Here is a 17,480-nt window from a genome sequence, read left to right as displayed (position 1 = left end):
ATATAATTAAATCTTAAACCGAAACAGCATGGTTGTAAATTACGTGTATAATATTAAATTATTCTGGTGATATATTCGATTATATTGCACAAAGTTAAACAAGCCACCTGGCAGGTTTGTCGCAATATTGACAAACAATCTGCAATAAGTGAATTAAACCGTTTAATAGACTCGAGGCAATAAATTAGGCCGCACTCTGTACTGGAATAAATGCATAGATTGGGGGCTTGTAGCTGCCTTTTAGTTTAACATCACCTGTTCTTTCTTACTAATGAATCTTACCTGTATCAAGACTGCACCTTCCTTCTAGACAACCATTTATTTATTTAATACATCCCCATAGGTACCTACCTATACATTCTTGTAATGGCATCGCCGTGATATCTCACCCTAAATATGGACTGAACACCCTTCCAAGTCGTAATTCTATCGCCGAGGCCACCCATGGATAGGATCTGCTTTCACTAACACGGCTCCAGTATTACCAACTGCTGCAATGGCGTCTGCAATAGACATCCCAGGGCTCAACAAATACATCCCTGCTGGCTGTCTTAAGTTATCCATGGATGATACCAACCTAATACCACCTAAATCCTGGGAAACATTGAAGCCGCAGTCATGGAAGTTCTTTTCCCGGCGTCTTGATGATATCCCTGAGCCTGCCTGTCTTCCAAGTCAAGCACAGGAAGCGCTCCTAAGACTACCTTTATTGCAACCATTTGTAGCATCATGGCAAAGTCGATGGATTCAGATTTCTTTTAGTTTTACCTCCCATATCAACAGCAGTGGTCGCATTCGAGTTTACATCCTCCCTCAAGATGTTGACAGAAGCACTATCGATCTTAGAAATGAGCTGACGAGAGCAATGTCCCTACTCATATCCCAGCTTGACTTTTCATTGAAATCATGGAATGGAGAGGAAGATAATCATGAGAAGCCAATGCCCCAGAGCGAAGGTCTGCCTGATGGCGAGCTCACATCCCTCTTGACCATGTTCAACAATGTTCCTTCTCCCGACCCCCTTCCCGAGTTAGAAACCAACCCTGATACCCGAGACGGGATGCAGTGCTTGCTAGAGAGTCAGGTTCCTGGTCTAACTACGAAGCTTTACCCCTACCAAGGCAGGTCAGCAGCACTTATGCTTCAACGCGAAGAAAATCCTGGCAGGATTGTCGATCCCCGGTTTCGATCAGTGCTTGACCAGGAAGGACGGCCTTGGTACTTTGACAATGTCTCAGGCATCGTTTTGAGAGAACCTAGATATTATGATAGAGTGCGTGGCGGGATCCTTGCCGAAGAAAGTAAGTAAAACCAGAATGTCTTAGCAACCCTCCGCCTCTTATTTCAACCGCACCCTATATCTGTTCTGTATTAGAAACTGTGACCGTGTGAATAAATCTCCTGACAGCCTACCAAGCAATTATTAGTCTTCTTGAATGGAAATCACTAACTATTGCTATAGTGGGTACTGGCAAGACCCTTATATGTCTAGCCCTTATTCTGTGTACAAAAAGTGAACCGACAAAAGCTCCAGAACCCTTTGTGGCTCAAGTTCCGTCCAGATTAAAAAGTGCAAGCTTGCTTGACATGGCTGCAGCCACTGCAAACAAGAATTCCATAGCATGGAAGCCATATTTCGAGGCATCTGCTGCTCAATTCGGCTACGAATACCAGAACTGCATAGACGCCTTGACCCGGCTGGAAAATCGTGCATTATATAAGGTACAGAACACCTTAGTAGAACCAAGAAGAAGTAACAGAACCACGCCTCGAATTGTACCACCCAAAGAAGTCTATCTGAGCCATGCCACGCTCGTTATTGTCCCTAACAATCTTGTTAAACAATGGCAGAATGAAATGAAGAAGCATACAGCCGGTTTAAACACTCTTGTGCTCGTAGAGAAGCAAGCTATTCCACCGGTGACTGCCTTGTTAAGTTACGACTTGATCCTCTTTTCCGAGAGTCGCTTCGAGTGGATCCAGAGGGAGCGATCAAATAAGGAGGGGCCAACTTCAGATATTTATTGTCCGCTCGAATACATTCGGTTTAAACGATGTATCATTGACGAAGGCCACAAGTTGGGAAATAAGAGTCGGAGCTGGAAGAGCGATGTTATGAGAGTCCTCGACCGTCTTGAGATTGCCGCCCGATGGGTCGTCACAGGGACTCCTTCGAGGGGTCTCTATGGTGTTGAACAGCAGTCTTCCGAGACGAAAGATAAGAGTAACAACGAGGGCTCAAAAGGGAGGATGCAGTCTACCTTACGACAAGAAAGGGAGGATCTACAGAGAATTGGCAACCTTGCGGCAAAGTACCTTAAGGTTCGCCCGTGGGCGAACACGAAGGACGAGGCTGGCGATAGTGTAGCGGATTGGAACACGTATGTGATGCATCCAGAGCAGCACGCCAAGGGCCATAATCGCAAAGATTGTTTAAGGACGGCTCTCGATTCGCTGATCATTCGTCATCAGCTTTCGGATATCAGCACGCTACTCCCCCCAGTAGAAGAAAAGATCGTGCTACTCGATGGCTCGTTCCAGGATAAGCTGTCTCTAAATCTCTTTTCAATGATGATCATTTTCAACTCAGTGCAGTCGCAGCGGACAGATATGGATTACTTCTTCCACGAGAGGCAGCGTAAGAGTCTTGCCCAACTCGTTAGGAACTTAAGGCAAGCCTGCTTTTTTGGCGGCGTATTTTACTCAGCTGAAGATATAGCGAAAGCATTGGAGACCGCAGAAGGCTTTCTTGAGAAGAAGGATATTCCTATCAGTGGCGAGGACGAGGACCTACTGAGACAGGCAATCGACTTCGGTAAAATCGCGGTGAACAACCGGTTAAAAGATGTAAGCAACACATTCCACGCCATGCCGTTGTATATCGACAACTTTCCTGGGGGTGGCGGAAAGAACTGGTCGCTTGATGATTCGGACGCCGGTGGTCAACCAATTTGTACTGATGCTGGGATGGTACACGCACTGCAGAGGTTCTTGAATCCCTGCATTGACGCTCCAACATCTCTGCAGCTTATGATAGAAAGCGGTCGTCTTGATCAACAAGGTGCGGCCGAGCGCTCTCAGGCCTTAATGGCAGCAATGGATGCCGCCGGTTACGTCGCAACGCAACCAAGCCAGGCTTCGGCCTTAGCGGGAAACACCGCTCTTGGGGGTGATTATCATGCGATACCGAAATCAGGTACATTAGGGAACGCAACACAGCCGCTCATCGAGAGCGCGCAAGGAATTGGAACAGAACCAGGGGGTCATGTTAAGGTCGCGGAGCCTTTAGCGAAGACTAGAATTATCTCGACAGTTTCGGCCAAGCTATCCTACCTCATCGATTCTATCGTCAAGTACCAAATTGAGGAGCAGATCATTGTTTTCTATGACAACGAAAACATTGCATATTACTTGGCTGGCATGCTAGAAATTGTAAGAGATTGCTTCCCCGTCCGCTTGTTAGTACATCTACTTAACTACTTGAATTATAGCTACAGATTCAACATTTAATCTATGCAAGGGCCGGTCTTAGTGCAGACAGGCGTGCACAATATGTTGCAACTTTCACACACAATCCGAAGTTTCGGGTTCTTCTGATGGATATAAGCCAAGCAGCATTCGGTCTCGATATGCGCTCTGCGTCACGAATTTACTTCATCAGCCCAGTATTGAATCCTCAGGTCGAAGCGCAGGCTATCGGAAGAGCGCGACGGATCAGCCAGCAGAAGCCGGTGTCCGTCGAGACTCTTGTTTTAAGAAATAGCATTGAGGAGGTCATTGTCAATCGCCGAAAGGAGATGACATATGCGGAGCACAGCAAAGTCAAGTCGATCTTGGACGATAGACTTATATACCGATGGATCCTGAATGCGAAGATAATACCTTTGCCTGATGAAGAAGATGGTGTTGCCCAAACTGCGATGTTGGAAACTCCGCAATATGTTTTTGGTAGAGGATCCGGTCGCGAGCTTCACCCTGATGAGGGATTGATCACAGGTAGTCCGGACACTAAAGCAAGGCCAGACGCCACCACATCAATAGACAGACCTGCCCCCGTCCCTTTCAGGATAAATAAAGGCATGAAACGGATGCATAGTCTGTCATCGACGACTGGCGAATCGTTAAGTAAGAGCAGCGATACCGAGGTACACGAACGACCACCAAAACGCAGCGCCAGAGTAGCTTTCGCAGTTTAGGGTGGATCTATGTGACGACGTCTTTCTACTTGTCATGATATTTGGTCTAAAATTCAAGATTCAATCTCAACACTATACCAATCTGGAGAGGATATACCATAAGAGAATAAGAGAATCGCAAGGTATTTATTCACTCACATACATAACGGCTGTTATACCGTAGAATTTCGGAATATCAGGCGCATCATTGATGTTACTACCATGGTCTTCGCTTTAGTTGCTATTGACTCGAGATGCTTACTTGCCGATGATATTAAGGAGTGATTATACCTATAAGGAGTGGTTGAAGTTAGCCCCTTTTTAAGTAATTGCCCTTAATATAGCTGATTAATAAGATTAATTGCAACTAATTAAATCGTAATCCGTAACATCGCAGCTTACTACTTGCTACTGCTAAAAGATTGGTTAAGAATGCCGCGTGGTGCTATTACATGTAGGTATATGAATAGATACGTGGATAACTGTTGGGTGGCTATGTTGAGCTTTCCTCCATCGGGAATATCAGGTAGTATATTAATGTAGCAGTGGGCTACTGTAGGTGCCGTACAGCTCTGTCACTACTTGTTTCAGCTTACGCCCCTAAACTATACTTTTATATAGGAGGTTGCTTCAAATCCTACCATGCATGCTTACCTGAATATTATTACCGGCAGATTATTACCGGCCTGATATATATCTTAACATTTTAATAGTCCAATACATGACCCCATTCTTCCAAGCAGGCACTCTCCATAATTTTAACGATGAATTAGTCAATTCTGTCAATATCTCGTCCTTAGCATCGGCTGGCTTAATTCAGAATGGATGCTACATCTAGCGTCATTTCCATTCTTCAACTATCCCTGAGTGTAATGCGATATATCCAGGACGTCAAAGATGGCGGGAAAGAAAGATCCGACCTTACAGCTGAAGTTCTATCCATCTATGAAATTGTATTGGGAATGAAAGATGATTTTGATTCTCATGATTTAGAAGATGAAAGTACCTGGTCTGGTCCTATTAAACTCTTGTTCGAGCATGGGGGTACCATCGAGCAGGTGAAGGCGGTTATGGAGGAGCTGACTGCTAAGATTGTAACATCTCGTGGGACACTTAATGCTGTTGGGAGGAAATTAAAATGGCCCTTTGAAAAGTCGGAGGTGAAGCAGCTACTGGACCGCCTACGATCATCTAGGGACACTATCAGCGTTGCTCTCACCAGATCTCATTTAAAGGTCGGTCTCGAAAATAGGGCCAATATCCAGCATCTAAACCATGCACTCAAGACGACCGAGCTCGAGACTGCTATAAAATGGATCTCAACTCTGGACTTCAGAGCGTCGCAAAGAGCAGGTCAAATGCAGCGTCTTCCCGGCACCGGGATTTGGTTTCTCAATAGTCCTCAAGTGCGAGGATGGTCAGAGTGCAGAACTACAGCACTCTGGTGTCATGGTCTACCAGGAGTCGGCAAAACAATCTTGGCTTCTACCATTTTTCAGCAACTTGAAGAGCAATATATTGAAAAGAATGTCGCTATTCTGGTTGCTTATTGCTCCTTTGATGACGAGAATACGCACTCGACTTATAGCATACTATCAAGTTTTATTCGGCAAATCGTGGAAAAGAAGGGAGAAATGTCAGATGCTATTAAGGACATGTATGCCGAACACTCTCAAAGCCATACACAATCTCGCCCAAGTTTGGGTCAGTTGATCAACTCGTTATCTGCAGAGATCGGGATGTTCGAGAAAACCTTCATCATCGTCGACGGTCTCGATGAAGTACCAAACGACAAGCACAAGACTGAACTTCTTCAGACAATAGAATCTCTGAACCCGCTCCCACAGCTGATGGTGACGTCTCGTCCAGTGTCGTCTATCTCCACTTGGTTCAAAGAGCGTTCTAGTAAAAATAAATATAGAATTTTTGAAGAGCCGCATGAGGATGACCAGTCGAGGTATCACTGCGCTAACTGCGATGGGTCTACGGAGACAGAGACTTTGGGTTCCTCTACCGAGAAGGAGAGCAGCGTGGCTAAAGTTAACAAGGGCACGCCACCAATTCAAGATGACCAAAGCTGGAGGACACAAGCGGCGTATCGATGCGAAAAATGCGATCGTTATGTGTGTGTCAATTGTTACGAGAAATTCGACATCTGCTTCGGTTGCTCCAACAAGAAAGCATGCTTCAAATGGACTTGGCCCGGATCTGTTACAATTTCCGCACATCCGAGAGATATCGATACTTTTATAACCTGGAGAATTCAGAACAGCCAGATACTAACAACACTGATTGAGAACACACAGGGAAAGGTGAACGACCTACCAGCCACCATCGCGGCTCGCGTACGAGAAGAGGCCCATGGAATGTGAGTAATATACATAATACGGAGTATGAAATGTAAGTACTGTATTAACGAATCATGTGGTAGATTTCTGCTCGCAAAGTTTCATATGAATGCATTGGAGGAACAGACAACTGCTAGAGAAATCATCGACACCCTTGAGAGGCTACCTTCCAACATCAAGGAGATATACGACAACGTATTCAGACGCATTGGAAATCTCCGATGGGCCAAGAAGCTAAAGAAGCTCATCACGATAGTTGCTACAGCCAGGAAATTATTGTCGACGGAAGCCCTCGCACATGCCATTGTCGTAAATCCCGGAGATGATGATATAGATCCTTACGATTTATCTAACATTCAACATTTATCTTCGATGTGTGCAGGGCTGATCGATATTGATCACTCAGGTTTCGTCAGACTTGCACACGAGACTGTAGGATTCTATATCGCGCAAAACGGTCTGGAGACATGGAGCGACGGTCATGGAATGATGGCTGATATTTGTCTGGTATATCTCCAATTTAAGACATTCTCATCCGGCGCCTGTATGGGGTCTGATCATAAAGATCTAATCGACGAGCGTCGGCATGAATACCCCTTTCTGACTTATGCCGCAACCAACTGGGGCCATCATGCGCGCGAAACAACAAATCCTCAAACGGCACAATTGACTAATGATTTCCTGGGCAAGCAAGCTCATATAGCAGCAGCAGCACAGATAATGTGGATAGACGATATGGAAACGTCGTCTGGGTGGGACGCCGAGGATGGTGTTCATGGTCTACATGTTGCCTCATATTTCGGCCTTTCAGACGCCGTATCGGTTCTCCTATCTTCCGGCATAGATGCTGATGTAGAGGACTGTCTACAAACTACTCCGCTTATGTATGCGGCACAGGAGGGTCATACCGATATAGTGCGTACACTACTACGAGCGGGCGCAAATCCCGGACGCATCTGTGGGAGAAATCGCACCGTACTTCACAGGGTATGTCTCAAGAATACTAGTCAACATATCAACATCGTTAAACAAATAGTTTCATCCACCAAAGATATATCTATCAACGCATTTGATGTGAACTATGGGGGCGGGACGGCCTTGATGCACGCAGTGTTTACTGAATGCGAAGAGTCCGTGAAGCTTTTGCTCACACGCAAGGACATCGATGTTGGCCTACAAAAACCTAACAAACCTCGCAACAATGCATTACTCATCGCTGTTATATACGGCTGTCATGAACTTGTAGAAACTCTACTAGACGATGGTAGAGTCTCTATTGAGTCGATGAATTTGTCTGGCCAAACCGCGTTAAACCTGGCTGCGTCGAAAGGATATCTATCTATCGTGGAGTTGTTGCTCGGCCGTGGTGCCAACATAGATACTGGAGATATGTATGAGGGTCCACCGCTGCTTCGCGCCATCGATAATAACCGCCTAGAATGTGTTCGGCTCTTAATAGAACGCGGTGTCAACTACAGATTCAAAGATTCCCTCGGGCGCGGCGCGTTACATGCGTGTGCTATCAATAAACGAGGCGTGATCATGAGGTACCTTCTGAAGAATCTAGATCTCGACCCGAACGTCCAAGGCAATGGTGGCGAAACACCGTTACATGACGCCGTAGGAGCGAACTCAGTGGCAATAACCAAAATATTGCTCGAATACGGGGCTCGCACAGATATTGAAGATAAGATGGGAAGGACACCACTTGTTAGAGCCCGTGATCTTCAACGCGACAGACTCTTCTCTATATTAAAAAAGGCTAGGAAGAAGGAGCCTAAGGTGATGAAGGATGAGGATACGGACCCTTTAACAATTCCTAAACATCCTGCGAGGGCTGATACACTAAGTGAAGAATACAAACTTCCTATTCACTCAGTCGTGCGGCATTACTCTCGAAAGGAGCTTGAGAAATATCTATCAGACCTTGGTCCTCAAGCAGACGAGGCTATTAACCAAACAGACAGCGTGGACTTGAAGACACCTCTACATTTTGCAGCACGGTTCGGCAGGGTAGATAGCATGCGTCTTCTCCTCGAAAGGGGGGCTAGCGTCGGACCTAAGGACCGTTGGGGATACACGCCCTTGCACATTGCAGTCGACTTCGGCCAGCTCGAAGCCATAGAGTTCCTACTCCAAAACGGGTGCGAAGTTAACGAAAAAGACCTCCTAGGAAGAACTCCTTTGATGTTTGCTATAGACCACCAAGTGGCTAGAGCAAATTGTGCCTTCTTGCTCCTCCGACATAACGCAACTTTCCAAAATCCCGAAGGGGGTTTGCTTCTACCATTACTTAGCTATGCTATCGACTGCAATGAAATCGATATTGTCAAAATACTTATTGAGGGAGGGGTTCCATTCCGGATCAGAGACCAAAATCTCCTAACGCCGTATCAACGTGCAAAGCGAGCAGGGCACCAGGCGATTGCCCAGTACATTTACGACAGGGCCGTGGGAGATAAGAGCTACAGGGCTTCAAATGAATCGATAGACACGATTCATGGCCAATTAGAGGCGGCCGATGCCCAAGGCACGAGTATCCCGAATTTCAATATGGAGAAGGGCAAATCAGGGGGTGAACCAGCAGATACTTCAAAGCTGGAGGGAGTAATCATAAAAAGGAATAATCCTGCTGTGTCCGACGGACAATTATCAATATTAGGGTTGACGACGAGGGAATGTGGTCTTGTGGTCACGATTATTATCTTGATCTCGATTTTACTTTATAGATGAACGATATACATGAGGCTGTCGGATTGGTGACCCCATAACTAGGTGTATTTACATAGCTGCTGTATGATTAGTACTAGGTGGTGTGATCTATATTCAATATATAGAGGAGTTTATAACTTGGAGAAGATAGAAAAGTAACCATGTCCAAAATCACTAAGTAAGAGCAACATCGTTCTCCCTATCCACAGTTAGGATAGTCCAGGCAATAGTAGCACTTTGTTGCTTGTTTGGGTTTTATACCTTGATAAATTATCGAAACTCTACTTGAACATGGTAGGTAACATGAACTTTTATTATAAGTCGTGTTACCATTTAAAAGCTCCGACGTTTACAATACCCCTATTTAATACGCCCTTGTATTTCACGATGTTTGTGCTCGAGTGTTCTAATAAAATGGAAAAAGTCCAGAGTTGCCAACATCCTGATGATTTTGTACATCAACTAGTTCCGTCTCGTCTCATTTACAACTTCATTACGATCTGATGGCTCCGGTACTCGACGACTACTGAGAATACTAGAATTCCGGTCGGATGCGGTTTGTGGGGTTATATAATGAAACCCAGGGTTATACGGTTCATATCGAGATCTTGAAGCCCCATATAACCTGAAAGGTCGTCTGCGAGATAGCTTCCACAAGCAAACTGCAAAGATGAATTCTTCCTTGAATACCGGATTTTTACTCTCCTCCTGCTTGGATTTTATGCCAGCGTTGGCTTTCGCATCACCCCCCAACCCCAATCCAGTCTTAGTAGCCAACGCTGGGATGAAGGAAACGCCTCGCGCTATTTTCATGCCGGTCACTATGTAAACCGGCCCAAACAGCGGGTAAGTCTCGGAAACTGATTTAATGCTCTGTTGCAAATATTCAGGGTTAGGGATAAAGAAGCGATCCTCCACGGCGCCAACTTTAAGGATGTCGTGTTCTGCTTGGCTAAGCATGGGGATAAGACGTGTCCCAAGAGACGTTGCACACGGGCCGTACTGCCTCGTCTTGGCTTGGGCCAGCGTCACTCTGAACCCAGACAACTGTCTGTGGTGGATCGTCAAGTTTTTAGGTGGGGGGTTCTCTTTCTTGAGGGGTGAACTCATATTTGTTGGGCTCGTTATGATCATCCCGAGACTCAGGGGCCCTTGGGGCGGAGGAGAAGTGACGAAGTTTTGAAGGAAGTAGTAGGCTGGCGCCAGGTCTCTCAATTCACCCGGGGCCCATTTGTCCTTTAACAGCTTTATAACATCCTTCCTGCCGGCGACGGCAGCCGCATCAAGAGGTATCATCCCTCTCTCATCTGGGAGACGGTCGTCTGCGCCTCTCCGCAGCAAAAGATCTACGCCGCTGAAGTTTCCACTCTCAGCTGCCAGGTAGAGGGGTGTCCGCCCCTTCGAGTCTAGTAAGTCGATATTCGCTACTAGACCTCTACCCGCTTCATCATGAGATATACTTTCAATCGACGGGCTCCCAGTGCTGCTTTCCTGTACTTTACTTTCTGTGCCGTGACTTGCGCCCTCGCTATCGGCTGTTTTGCATGTAGACATCGTCCCACTCGTCTTCGCTGAATCGTCCTCGGATAAAAGTTGTTTCAACATGTCGCCGCGAACATCTTGCGCTGCCCAGTGAAGCGCCGTCCTTTTAGCTTTGTCCTGGATATCAAGCTTCGGGCCAAACTGTAGTAGTCTGGCTACCATGTCCTTATTCTTGTTCTTAACTGCAATCATTAAGGCAGTCATGCCCTCGCGGTCTTGAAAGTCGAGGTTTGACTTGTCCTTTTCTAGTATCTTTTTCACCCCGTCTAGATTCCCTTCCTCGGTTTGGATGTGTAGGTTCGTGATCCGAAGATCTTTCAGCCGTGTGTTGCTTGCACTCTTTCCCTTGGTACTGAGGCCTTCTGGAATTGGGTCGAAGCAATTCCCAGCCTCTTTACTTGCGGCCTTGTCGCTCTTCATGTCGGACGGGACAGACATAATGTACGAGGTTAGCGATCCGTCCTCGAAATCGAGCAAATCCCTAGACTAGATGAATGCTATAAGTCTACTTGGTAAAAGGTTTATGATAAGAAGGTGGCATTGAATATGTTAACACGCAGCGGGGGTGCTGACGGCATATGTAGATCGATTCAGCTCTCACATTGTGGCGTCCAATACTAGCTGCTCACGCTGCCACGTTAGATACCGTTGGCTGCCTGAACCCGTATCCCGGCGAGTAGCATTTTCGTAATTAGTTCTGCCTTGAGGGATACTGGTCAAGTTTCCAGATTGAGGTGCTCGCAGCAATTGGCCTATATTTCAATGTACTCCTGTACATATGCAGAGCCTTGTCCGGTAACGAGATATAAAGGGGTTCCTGAGTTCTCATGTAGGAGTCCTAAAGCCTTCCGTCCTTGTTCCGTGTAACCTAAGCCCTATATCTCCTAGCCGCGATGGCAAAGGCATTTTGGTTCCGCGTTGAGCTCGCGTTACTTCTCTATCTACCTACCACAATCTCAGCGCAGAATGGTACGCTGCCTTCTCAGTCCGAAGACAATGGCCTGGTAGGGTGGCAGCGCAACCCCACTCACCGGGGAACCATGAATATCCTCGAGAGTTGCATCTTGACCATCATAGCCTGTACCTGGACCATCCATCACCCAAACGTCCCCAGGCAGACACCAAATACCTTGCTAGGGAACTTCCTACACCATCTCAAGTGGATGACTTTGACAGTTCTTCTTCCTGAGTTTATCCTGGCCCAGGCGGTCGACGAGTATCTTTGGGTCCGGAAAACTTGGAAAGATCTGCCAAAACCCAAAACCGATTTCAACAGCAAGGATGGTTTGTTTGATATGACGTACGAGGAAAAGAATGACTGGTCAAAGAAGCATCTTTACTACGCAAATATGGGAGGCTTTCGCGTCAACCTCTTGGACGATGCCGAGGGTAGAGGTAGACCGGCTGATATCTTTCCTCTCACCTCTGGAGAGTTGATAAAATATCTGGCAATAACTGACCCACCCCATACGTCGGAGCATAGTCAGCATTCACCAGCGGCAGAAGCGTCACCAGGAGAAGCGCCACCAGCAGAAGCGCCGATTTCAAAGACCCAAATCGAGCGTATGGTCAAACGAGACGCCCTTATAAAGACGATTGCCTTCCTGCAGATCTCATGGATCATCCTCTCGACCCTGGCTCGATGGCATCTCCACCGTTCAACGTCTCAGCTCGAAATCATGACTGTGGCGTTTGCCACTTGTGCGGTTTTGACTTACATACTACGCTGGGATAAACCACAGAACATCGAGCTCTGGACCGAGATTCCTAACAGCTTTAAAGACTTGAGGCCTCTCTACGAACCGCAACGCTTCTTCAACATCATGATAGACCAATGGCGAAATAAAAGTCAAAAAACTCGTCTGCCCTATTTCAGAAATGACACTCTACGTCCCTTTCATGTCGACAAAGCTTTCCTTCCCTGGCTTATATTATTTATGGTTCTTGCTGGTAGTCTACATTTGGTAGCATGGAACTTCTCATTCCCGTCCGGTATTGAAAAAAACCTGTGGAGATCCGCATCATTAGCGTCTACGGGCATCCCTCTGCTGCTTTTCATATGCGCCTCTCTTATCCCCGGGCCTGTCGTCTGGATTGGGGACTTACTCATGTCTAAAAAGGATAAGGATAGAATGGCGCAGGATGCCAAAAACTTCATGACGTACTGTTATTGGGCATTACAGACCTTCAAGGATGATATATCCTTGGATCATCCAAATGAGGCGCATGATCACACGCGTCAGGCCCAGGAGCTTGAGCAACTCGACGGCGAAATAGATGAAAGTATAGGCCGGCTAGTGGAATCCACAAAAGTTCCAGGGAATTATCGGGACATCTTTGGAGCATTGGTCCTGACGGAGATTGCCACCTACGTCCAGCAGAATTCGAACCGATTCGTCATCAACACCTCTGAAGACTTCCCACTTAATCTCAGAAAGCTCTATGATAATCTGCAAAAAACACAATACATACGAGGTGATATCGACCAAGAGATCCTCACCACATACGACGATAACTTCGACAGGACTGACGTCTTTCCGCACAAGACAGCGAAGTGGAGGAGAGGGCGCATGAGTCACGAAATTCTGGCTTATACTATGCCCTTGGTTAGCGTTTTATACTCTGTTGCACGTCTCATCATCATTGCGGTGGCGTTTTCGAGCTTGCGGGCGATGCCTGCCGGAGTGTACGAGACGACTTGGTCGAATTACCTTCCTAAGTTAGAGTGAACGAACTAGGCTAATAGCCGCAGAATGGAGAAGCAACATGTTCCCAGATGTAATGAGGGATTGTGTGACGAGGTGGAGCAAAATGTATGGAAACAACTCCGTTGTCCTGCGAGGAACTCTAAGCTAGCTACGGGAGCCTACGACTATACATACTAACAGTGTCCTTTACTCTAGATATCTCATCTAGAATCCTGACAGATTGTAATTATAGCGGTTCGTTTACGAAGTCATAGATAGGGTGACTCTTCTCGTCTCTCTCAGTCATACTTGAAGTTCTTCACGCTCTGCTGAGTATAGCGCCGGTGCCTGTCTCCACCAAAGCGGTGTGGGATTACCTGCGCCTTCCTCGGGCTCAATGACTACCTGATTCGTGTTTTATAACAGGAAAGAAGGGAGGCCACAGGGGAACCAGACTTGTGTCTCGATTTGATATCTATTTAGTAACCAATACCGGGATCTTGTTACGGGATTGGCTTTCTAGAATTGATCTGCAACTTACCTAATCGAAATTTCGTGTACTTATAACTTGGCTGCTTGGCCTCATTATTTATCAAGACTTTTCCCTCTTCATCTCTTAATCTACGATTTTTTGCTCTTAGATCGTTACACGGCAGTAGTCCAGTTAGCACTCAGCTGTACGAGGGAGGTCAACCATCGAATTGAGCAAAATCATGAAGCGAACGACCCCTTTTCCAGCTCACATGAGCACATTATATCATACTTGCCTTAGAGGTAGATAGGTAGTAGAAAGTCGATGGACTAGGTCGAGGCTATACTACTCATCGCGTCTAAAGGAGGTCTGATATAATATTAGGTGGACCATAGGTAACCAAGTGGTCGAATTGTTCCAGTATCAGACATTTTCTCTAAAGGTTACTAATTCAAGTCGGTTGGTTTATGTCAGACTTATCTGCCCGACGACGATGATAAAACAAATAACATGCATTGGCTTATCTAAGCGGGCAACTGCCATGGAAGACAATATTTTTCTGAGGGCTTTGAACTTTTTATTATCTTCGCCTTTCCATTTCTCTTGGGAACCATTAATATTGACCTGGTGGCTAATGCTTTAAACTCTTCCCTGCAATTCTCTTTTACTTATAAATATGTCCGGGGACTCAATCTTCTTACATTCTCACTACATGTGCAATTACCCAAGTGGTCTCTATGAAGCTTCGAAAATTTATGATATACTGATTTTATGTTGCATAATCTTTATTGCTTTTAGCAACTAGTTATCCACTAATAGAAGTATTCCTTTTATTAATAACTACTCATAGTTACTTATCGTATATTTCAATATACTTAGACTCTATAAATGCATATGTATCTATTAATAGCATTCCAAATTATTAGTATCATTAGCTGCTAGGATGAGTCGACTTCGAGATGATTTTATTTCAACCCTAACAGAGTTAAAGCCTAGTCACCTAGGTACAAGGCACAATTAAATAACCACCCGCACTGTATGTCCAAAGTAGTCACGGTTGAGGGAGAGGTTATTAGGTGGGTTGATGCTATGGGGTCAATAATGTGCAAGAAGAGGAGCTGAATGATGATATCGAGTTTCTTGAATAAGGCGATAGGCCTAGAGCCTAATCTACATAGCCATTGTCTTGTATTAAGTAGTTGTCGTTACGTAAACTAGATTTATTTTCTACCCTCCAATTAACCCATGTATTCCCATTTCTAATAAACCAAAATTTCCTATCCCATATATGATAACATGAACGCGTACATGCAAATTGTACATCATAGAGGCAAGCATAGCTGTGTTCTGAGAAACTCTGTTAGACCCCTCTCGATAGAGGCAGAGAGGGCTGCGAAAATGATCATATTGCTAGATGATGGTGCTGGGCAGTACTGAACGTCCGGTAAGATCTCTAACTCCTCGATGCCCTTGACGCGGGCGAGCTCCCCGACCCAGTCTAAGCTCTCGTGCTTGAGGTCGAAGAGAAGCTTCAGGTCTGCCGCGGTGAATTCTTTCGGCCCTTCCCATGTCGCATTGGGACGGCCACCCTGTACCACCAACCGCAGCTTTCTAACAGACCCGTTATTTTCTAGGAACCGGCACACGCTTTGCCATTCGCCCCTGTCGTTGTCGTAAGGTGGCACGGGCCCCCGCTTATACAAGGATATTTCTCGGATAAGTCCGCGGCTCTGGGGTGTTAGATCCGAGAGGAAGGGCTCGACCGCTTCGATTGCATCCCCGAAGTCGAAGGTATGTCTGCCATAGACCAAGTATGATGTTTCTTCGTATATCGTCTTGTTGATTCTCATGGCAGATACACAGAAGTTAACGCCCTCGGTTTCGAGCTGGTAGGTCGTCTCGTAACAGCGGCGATGGAACGTCCGTTCTAAGGTATAATATCTTCTTCGTCGTCTGTCTTCTGTCTTCGGCAATTTTTCAACTCCTGCGTTCCGAATTTGCAATTGCTTATGTCCGCCATCGTCGAATAGGTATTCAAGTATCATCAGCCGCACCTCTGCTGGAACGCGCATCAACGGTGAGACCTCCATTGCTTCTTGTCGTCTTCGATCTCCTCCGTTGCTCATTAAGAATTGAGCTCAATGTGCGATCTATCTTGGCAATTCGATCCGGTGGCGGAATATTTATATACATATTCAAGGCATTGTAGCGCAACAACATATGTATTACGGAAAAAAGGAAAACAAAGTTAATAATAGCATCAATATTGAGGATATTAAGGGCCGACCTCTTATCAAGCATCGAATGACCAGCCGGGTTCTCAATTGCCCGGGCCAACAAGGTCTTCCGTATCGCCGTAGACGTCAGTCATTGAGCCAATCGCTCCTTGTATTTCCGAGCTTAGGAAAAGTTAACCTTGGGGGGGACCCTGGCATCTGATAAAGATGTTGTTCGAGATCCTTTGTTTCGTGCATGAAGTTGGGTCTTGCATAAGCTCTTCGCGAGGGGCCGCAATAAATTACATCCAGAGAACAATATAAGTTGGCACGGTTCTCTTTTTGATCATGCCACGATCATATGTAGACCGCCTCGAATCTCCACATTAATGTTTAGTTTTCGTTAGCTTAGCAGGGAGAGCCTTGATAAGGCATCTTATTTGCTATGGAAATCCGGGATAGTTGCGTTAGGAGTTAAGGAATTAGAGACATAGTCAACGAATATCTAGGTTTCACATAGTCTCAGGCCAATCAGATTACATCCGTCCTATCTACCTATCTTCGTAGACAATAAGCTTTCAGGTAGCCTACTTTCAGGAGGTCTAAGTGGAGCTTTCGGCAATGCAATAATGAAAATGCTAGTTATTATCATCTTTAGTTCTCCTGAGTTTCCACTCTTTCATGCGCCTAGGAGAAGACGTAATCCCGTAACCTTGCTCAAGCTCCACTAAGGAACATCTAGACTTCATCTTCGTTTTCTCTACTCGACTATGGTTACGGAAATCCTTCAGCACTCTGGGTAGTAGCACCATGCCGTGAGTCTACATCATGGGCAAATGGCGGTCTTGAGGTTGTGTAAGGTGGGAGCCGAAGAAAATTTGCATCATGAAACAAACTCCACGAGACTCTTCACCATCTCCAATGACTTATCTTTAACTTATCTTACGAAGAGATACTCTAATCTAAGAAATATCACATTGAGGAACCTTTAGTGATATTGTACCGAGGCTTAACTAGCTACCTAAGCATATAAAAGCACTGGCATTGACTGGGAGTTGAAAGAATATGTTAACTAGCCATTCAACTTAGGAGAGTTTATTAAATGGGTTGAGTTGACTAAGTAACCCCGGGTGCCTACCGTGAGTAATGCTAGATCTATGATAATAAGTTACTAAGGTTGCTTGTTTTGAGGCGAGATTTAAGTAATTGCTTAAGTTCAAGTTCTAACAGGTGAACTAGGTTAAAGCTTATATACGAATTTTATTTAACTAATACTTGGGATAACTAAGTAGGTAATAACTAAGAAGAAATAACTATAACTACCTACT

General features: G+C 45.6%; 5 protein-coding genes across 5 annotated transcripts; 3 read left to right on the top strand and 2 right to left on the bottom strand.

Moving 5' to 3' along the window:
• Positions 1-261: 261 nt before the first annotated feature.
• Positions 262-4,543, top strand: F4817DRAFT_327465 (P-loop containing nucleoside triphosphate hydrolase protein). Its single transcript, XM_049302038.1, has 4 exons — positions 262-420; positions 480-1,301; positions 1,463-3,432; positions 3,492-4,543. Exons 2-4 carry the CDS (start codon positions 497-499, stop codon positions 4,194-4,196), a joined length of 3,480 nt encoding a protein of 1,159 aa, XP_049162069.1. The 5' UTR covers positions 262-420; positions 480-496; the 3' UTR covers positions 4,197-4,543.
• Positions 4,544-4,783: 240 nt separating this feature from the next.
• F4817DRAFT_258855 (uncharacterized protein) lies at positions 4,784-7,678 on the top strand. Its single transcript, XM_049299255.1, has 3 exons — positions 4,784-6,543; positions 6,607-7,510; positions 7,560-7,678. The coding sequence occupies exons 1-3, from the start codon at positions 4,997-4,999 to the stop codon at positions 7,599-7,601; spliced, it is 2,493 nt and encodes an 830-aa protein (XP_049162068.1). The 5' UTR covers positions 4,784-4,996; the 3' UTR covers positions 7,602-7,678.
• Positions 7,679-9,464: 1,786 nt separating this feature from the next.
• Positions 9,465-11,312, bottom strand: F4817DRAFT_327463 (ankyrin). The gene has a single exon (XM_049302037.1). The coding sequence runs from the start codon at positions 11,213-11,215 to the stop codon at positions 9,698-9,700; it is 1,518 nt and encodes a 505-aa protein (XP_049162067.1). The 5' UTR covers positions 11,216-11,312; the 3' UTR covers positions 9,465-9,697.
• Positions 11,313-11,670: 358 nt separating this feature from the next.
• F4817DRAFT_312702 (uncharacterized protein) lies at positions 11,671-13,506 on the top strand (the record flags this gene model as incomplete). The annotated part of the gene is made up of 1 exon (XM_049300162.1): positions 11,671-13,506. The coding sequence occupies one exon, from the start codon at positions 11,671-11,673 to the stop codon at positions 13,504-13,506; it is 1,836 nt and encodes a 611-aa protein (XP_049162066.1).
• Positions 13,507-15,029: 1,523 nt separating this feature from the next.
• On the bottom strand, positions 15,030-16,809 carry F4817DRAFT_327459 (uncharacterized protein). Its single transcript, XM_049302036.1, has one exon. It carries the CDS (start codon positions 16,060-16,062, stop codon positions 15,259-15,261), a length of 804 nt encoding a protein of 267 aa, XP_049162065.1. The 5' UTR covers positions 16,063-16,809; the 3' UTR covers positions 15,030-15,258.
• Positions 16,810-17,480: the final 671 nt, after the last annotated feature.

This window comes from Daldinia loculata (genome assembly GCF_022478755.1).
Source record: "Daldinia loculata strain CBS 113971 unplaced genomic scaffold F4817scaffold_7, whole genome shotgun sequence".
Lineage (NCBI taxonomy): Eukaryota > Fungi > Ascomycota > Sordariomycetes > Xylariales > Hypoxylaceae > Daldinia > Daldinia loculata.
This window is presented reverse-complemented; position numbering and strand designations above follow the sequence as displayed.

Bases quoted from the DNA above. Each gene is read 5' to 3' on its own strand.
- F4817DRAFT_327465 (XM_049302038.1), top strand. From the start codon at position 497: ATGGCGTCTGCAATAGACATCCCAGGGCTCAACAAATACATCCCTGCT. The intron at 1,302-1,462 runs GTAAGTAAAACC...CTATTGCTATAG, and splicing joins CGGGATCCTTGCCGAAGAAA to TGGGTACTGGCAAGACCCTT. The intron at 3,433-3,491 runs GTAAGAGATTGC...CTTGAATTATAG, and splicing joins TGGCTGGCATGCTAGAAATT to CTACAGATTCAACATTTAAT.
- F4817DRAFT_258855 (XM_049299255.1), top strand. From the start codon at position 4,997: ATGGATGCTACATCTAGCGTCATTTCCATTCTTCAACTATCCCTGAGT. The intron at 6,544-6,606 runs GTGAGTAATATA...ATCATGTGGTAG, and splicing joins CGAGAAGAGGCCCATGGAAT to ATTTCTGCTCGCAAAGTTTC. The intron at 7,511-7,559 runs GTATGTCTCAAG...TTAAACAAATAG, and splicing joins ATCGCACCGTACTTCACAGG to TTTCATCCACCAAAGATATA.
- F4817DRAFT_327463 (XM_049302037.1), bottom strand. From the start codon at position 11,215: ATGTCTGTCCCGTCCGACATGAAGAGCGACAAGGCCGCAAGTAAAGAG.
- F4817DRAFT_327459 (XM_049302036.1), bottom strand. From the start codon at position 16,062: ATGAGCAACGGAGGAGATCGAAGACGACAAGAAGCAATGGAGGTCTCA.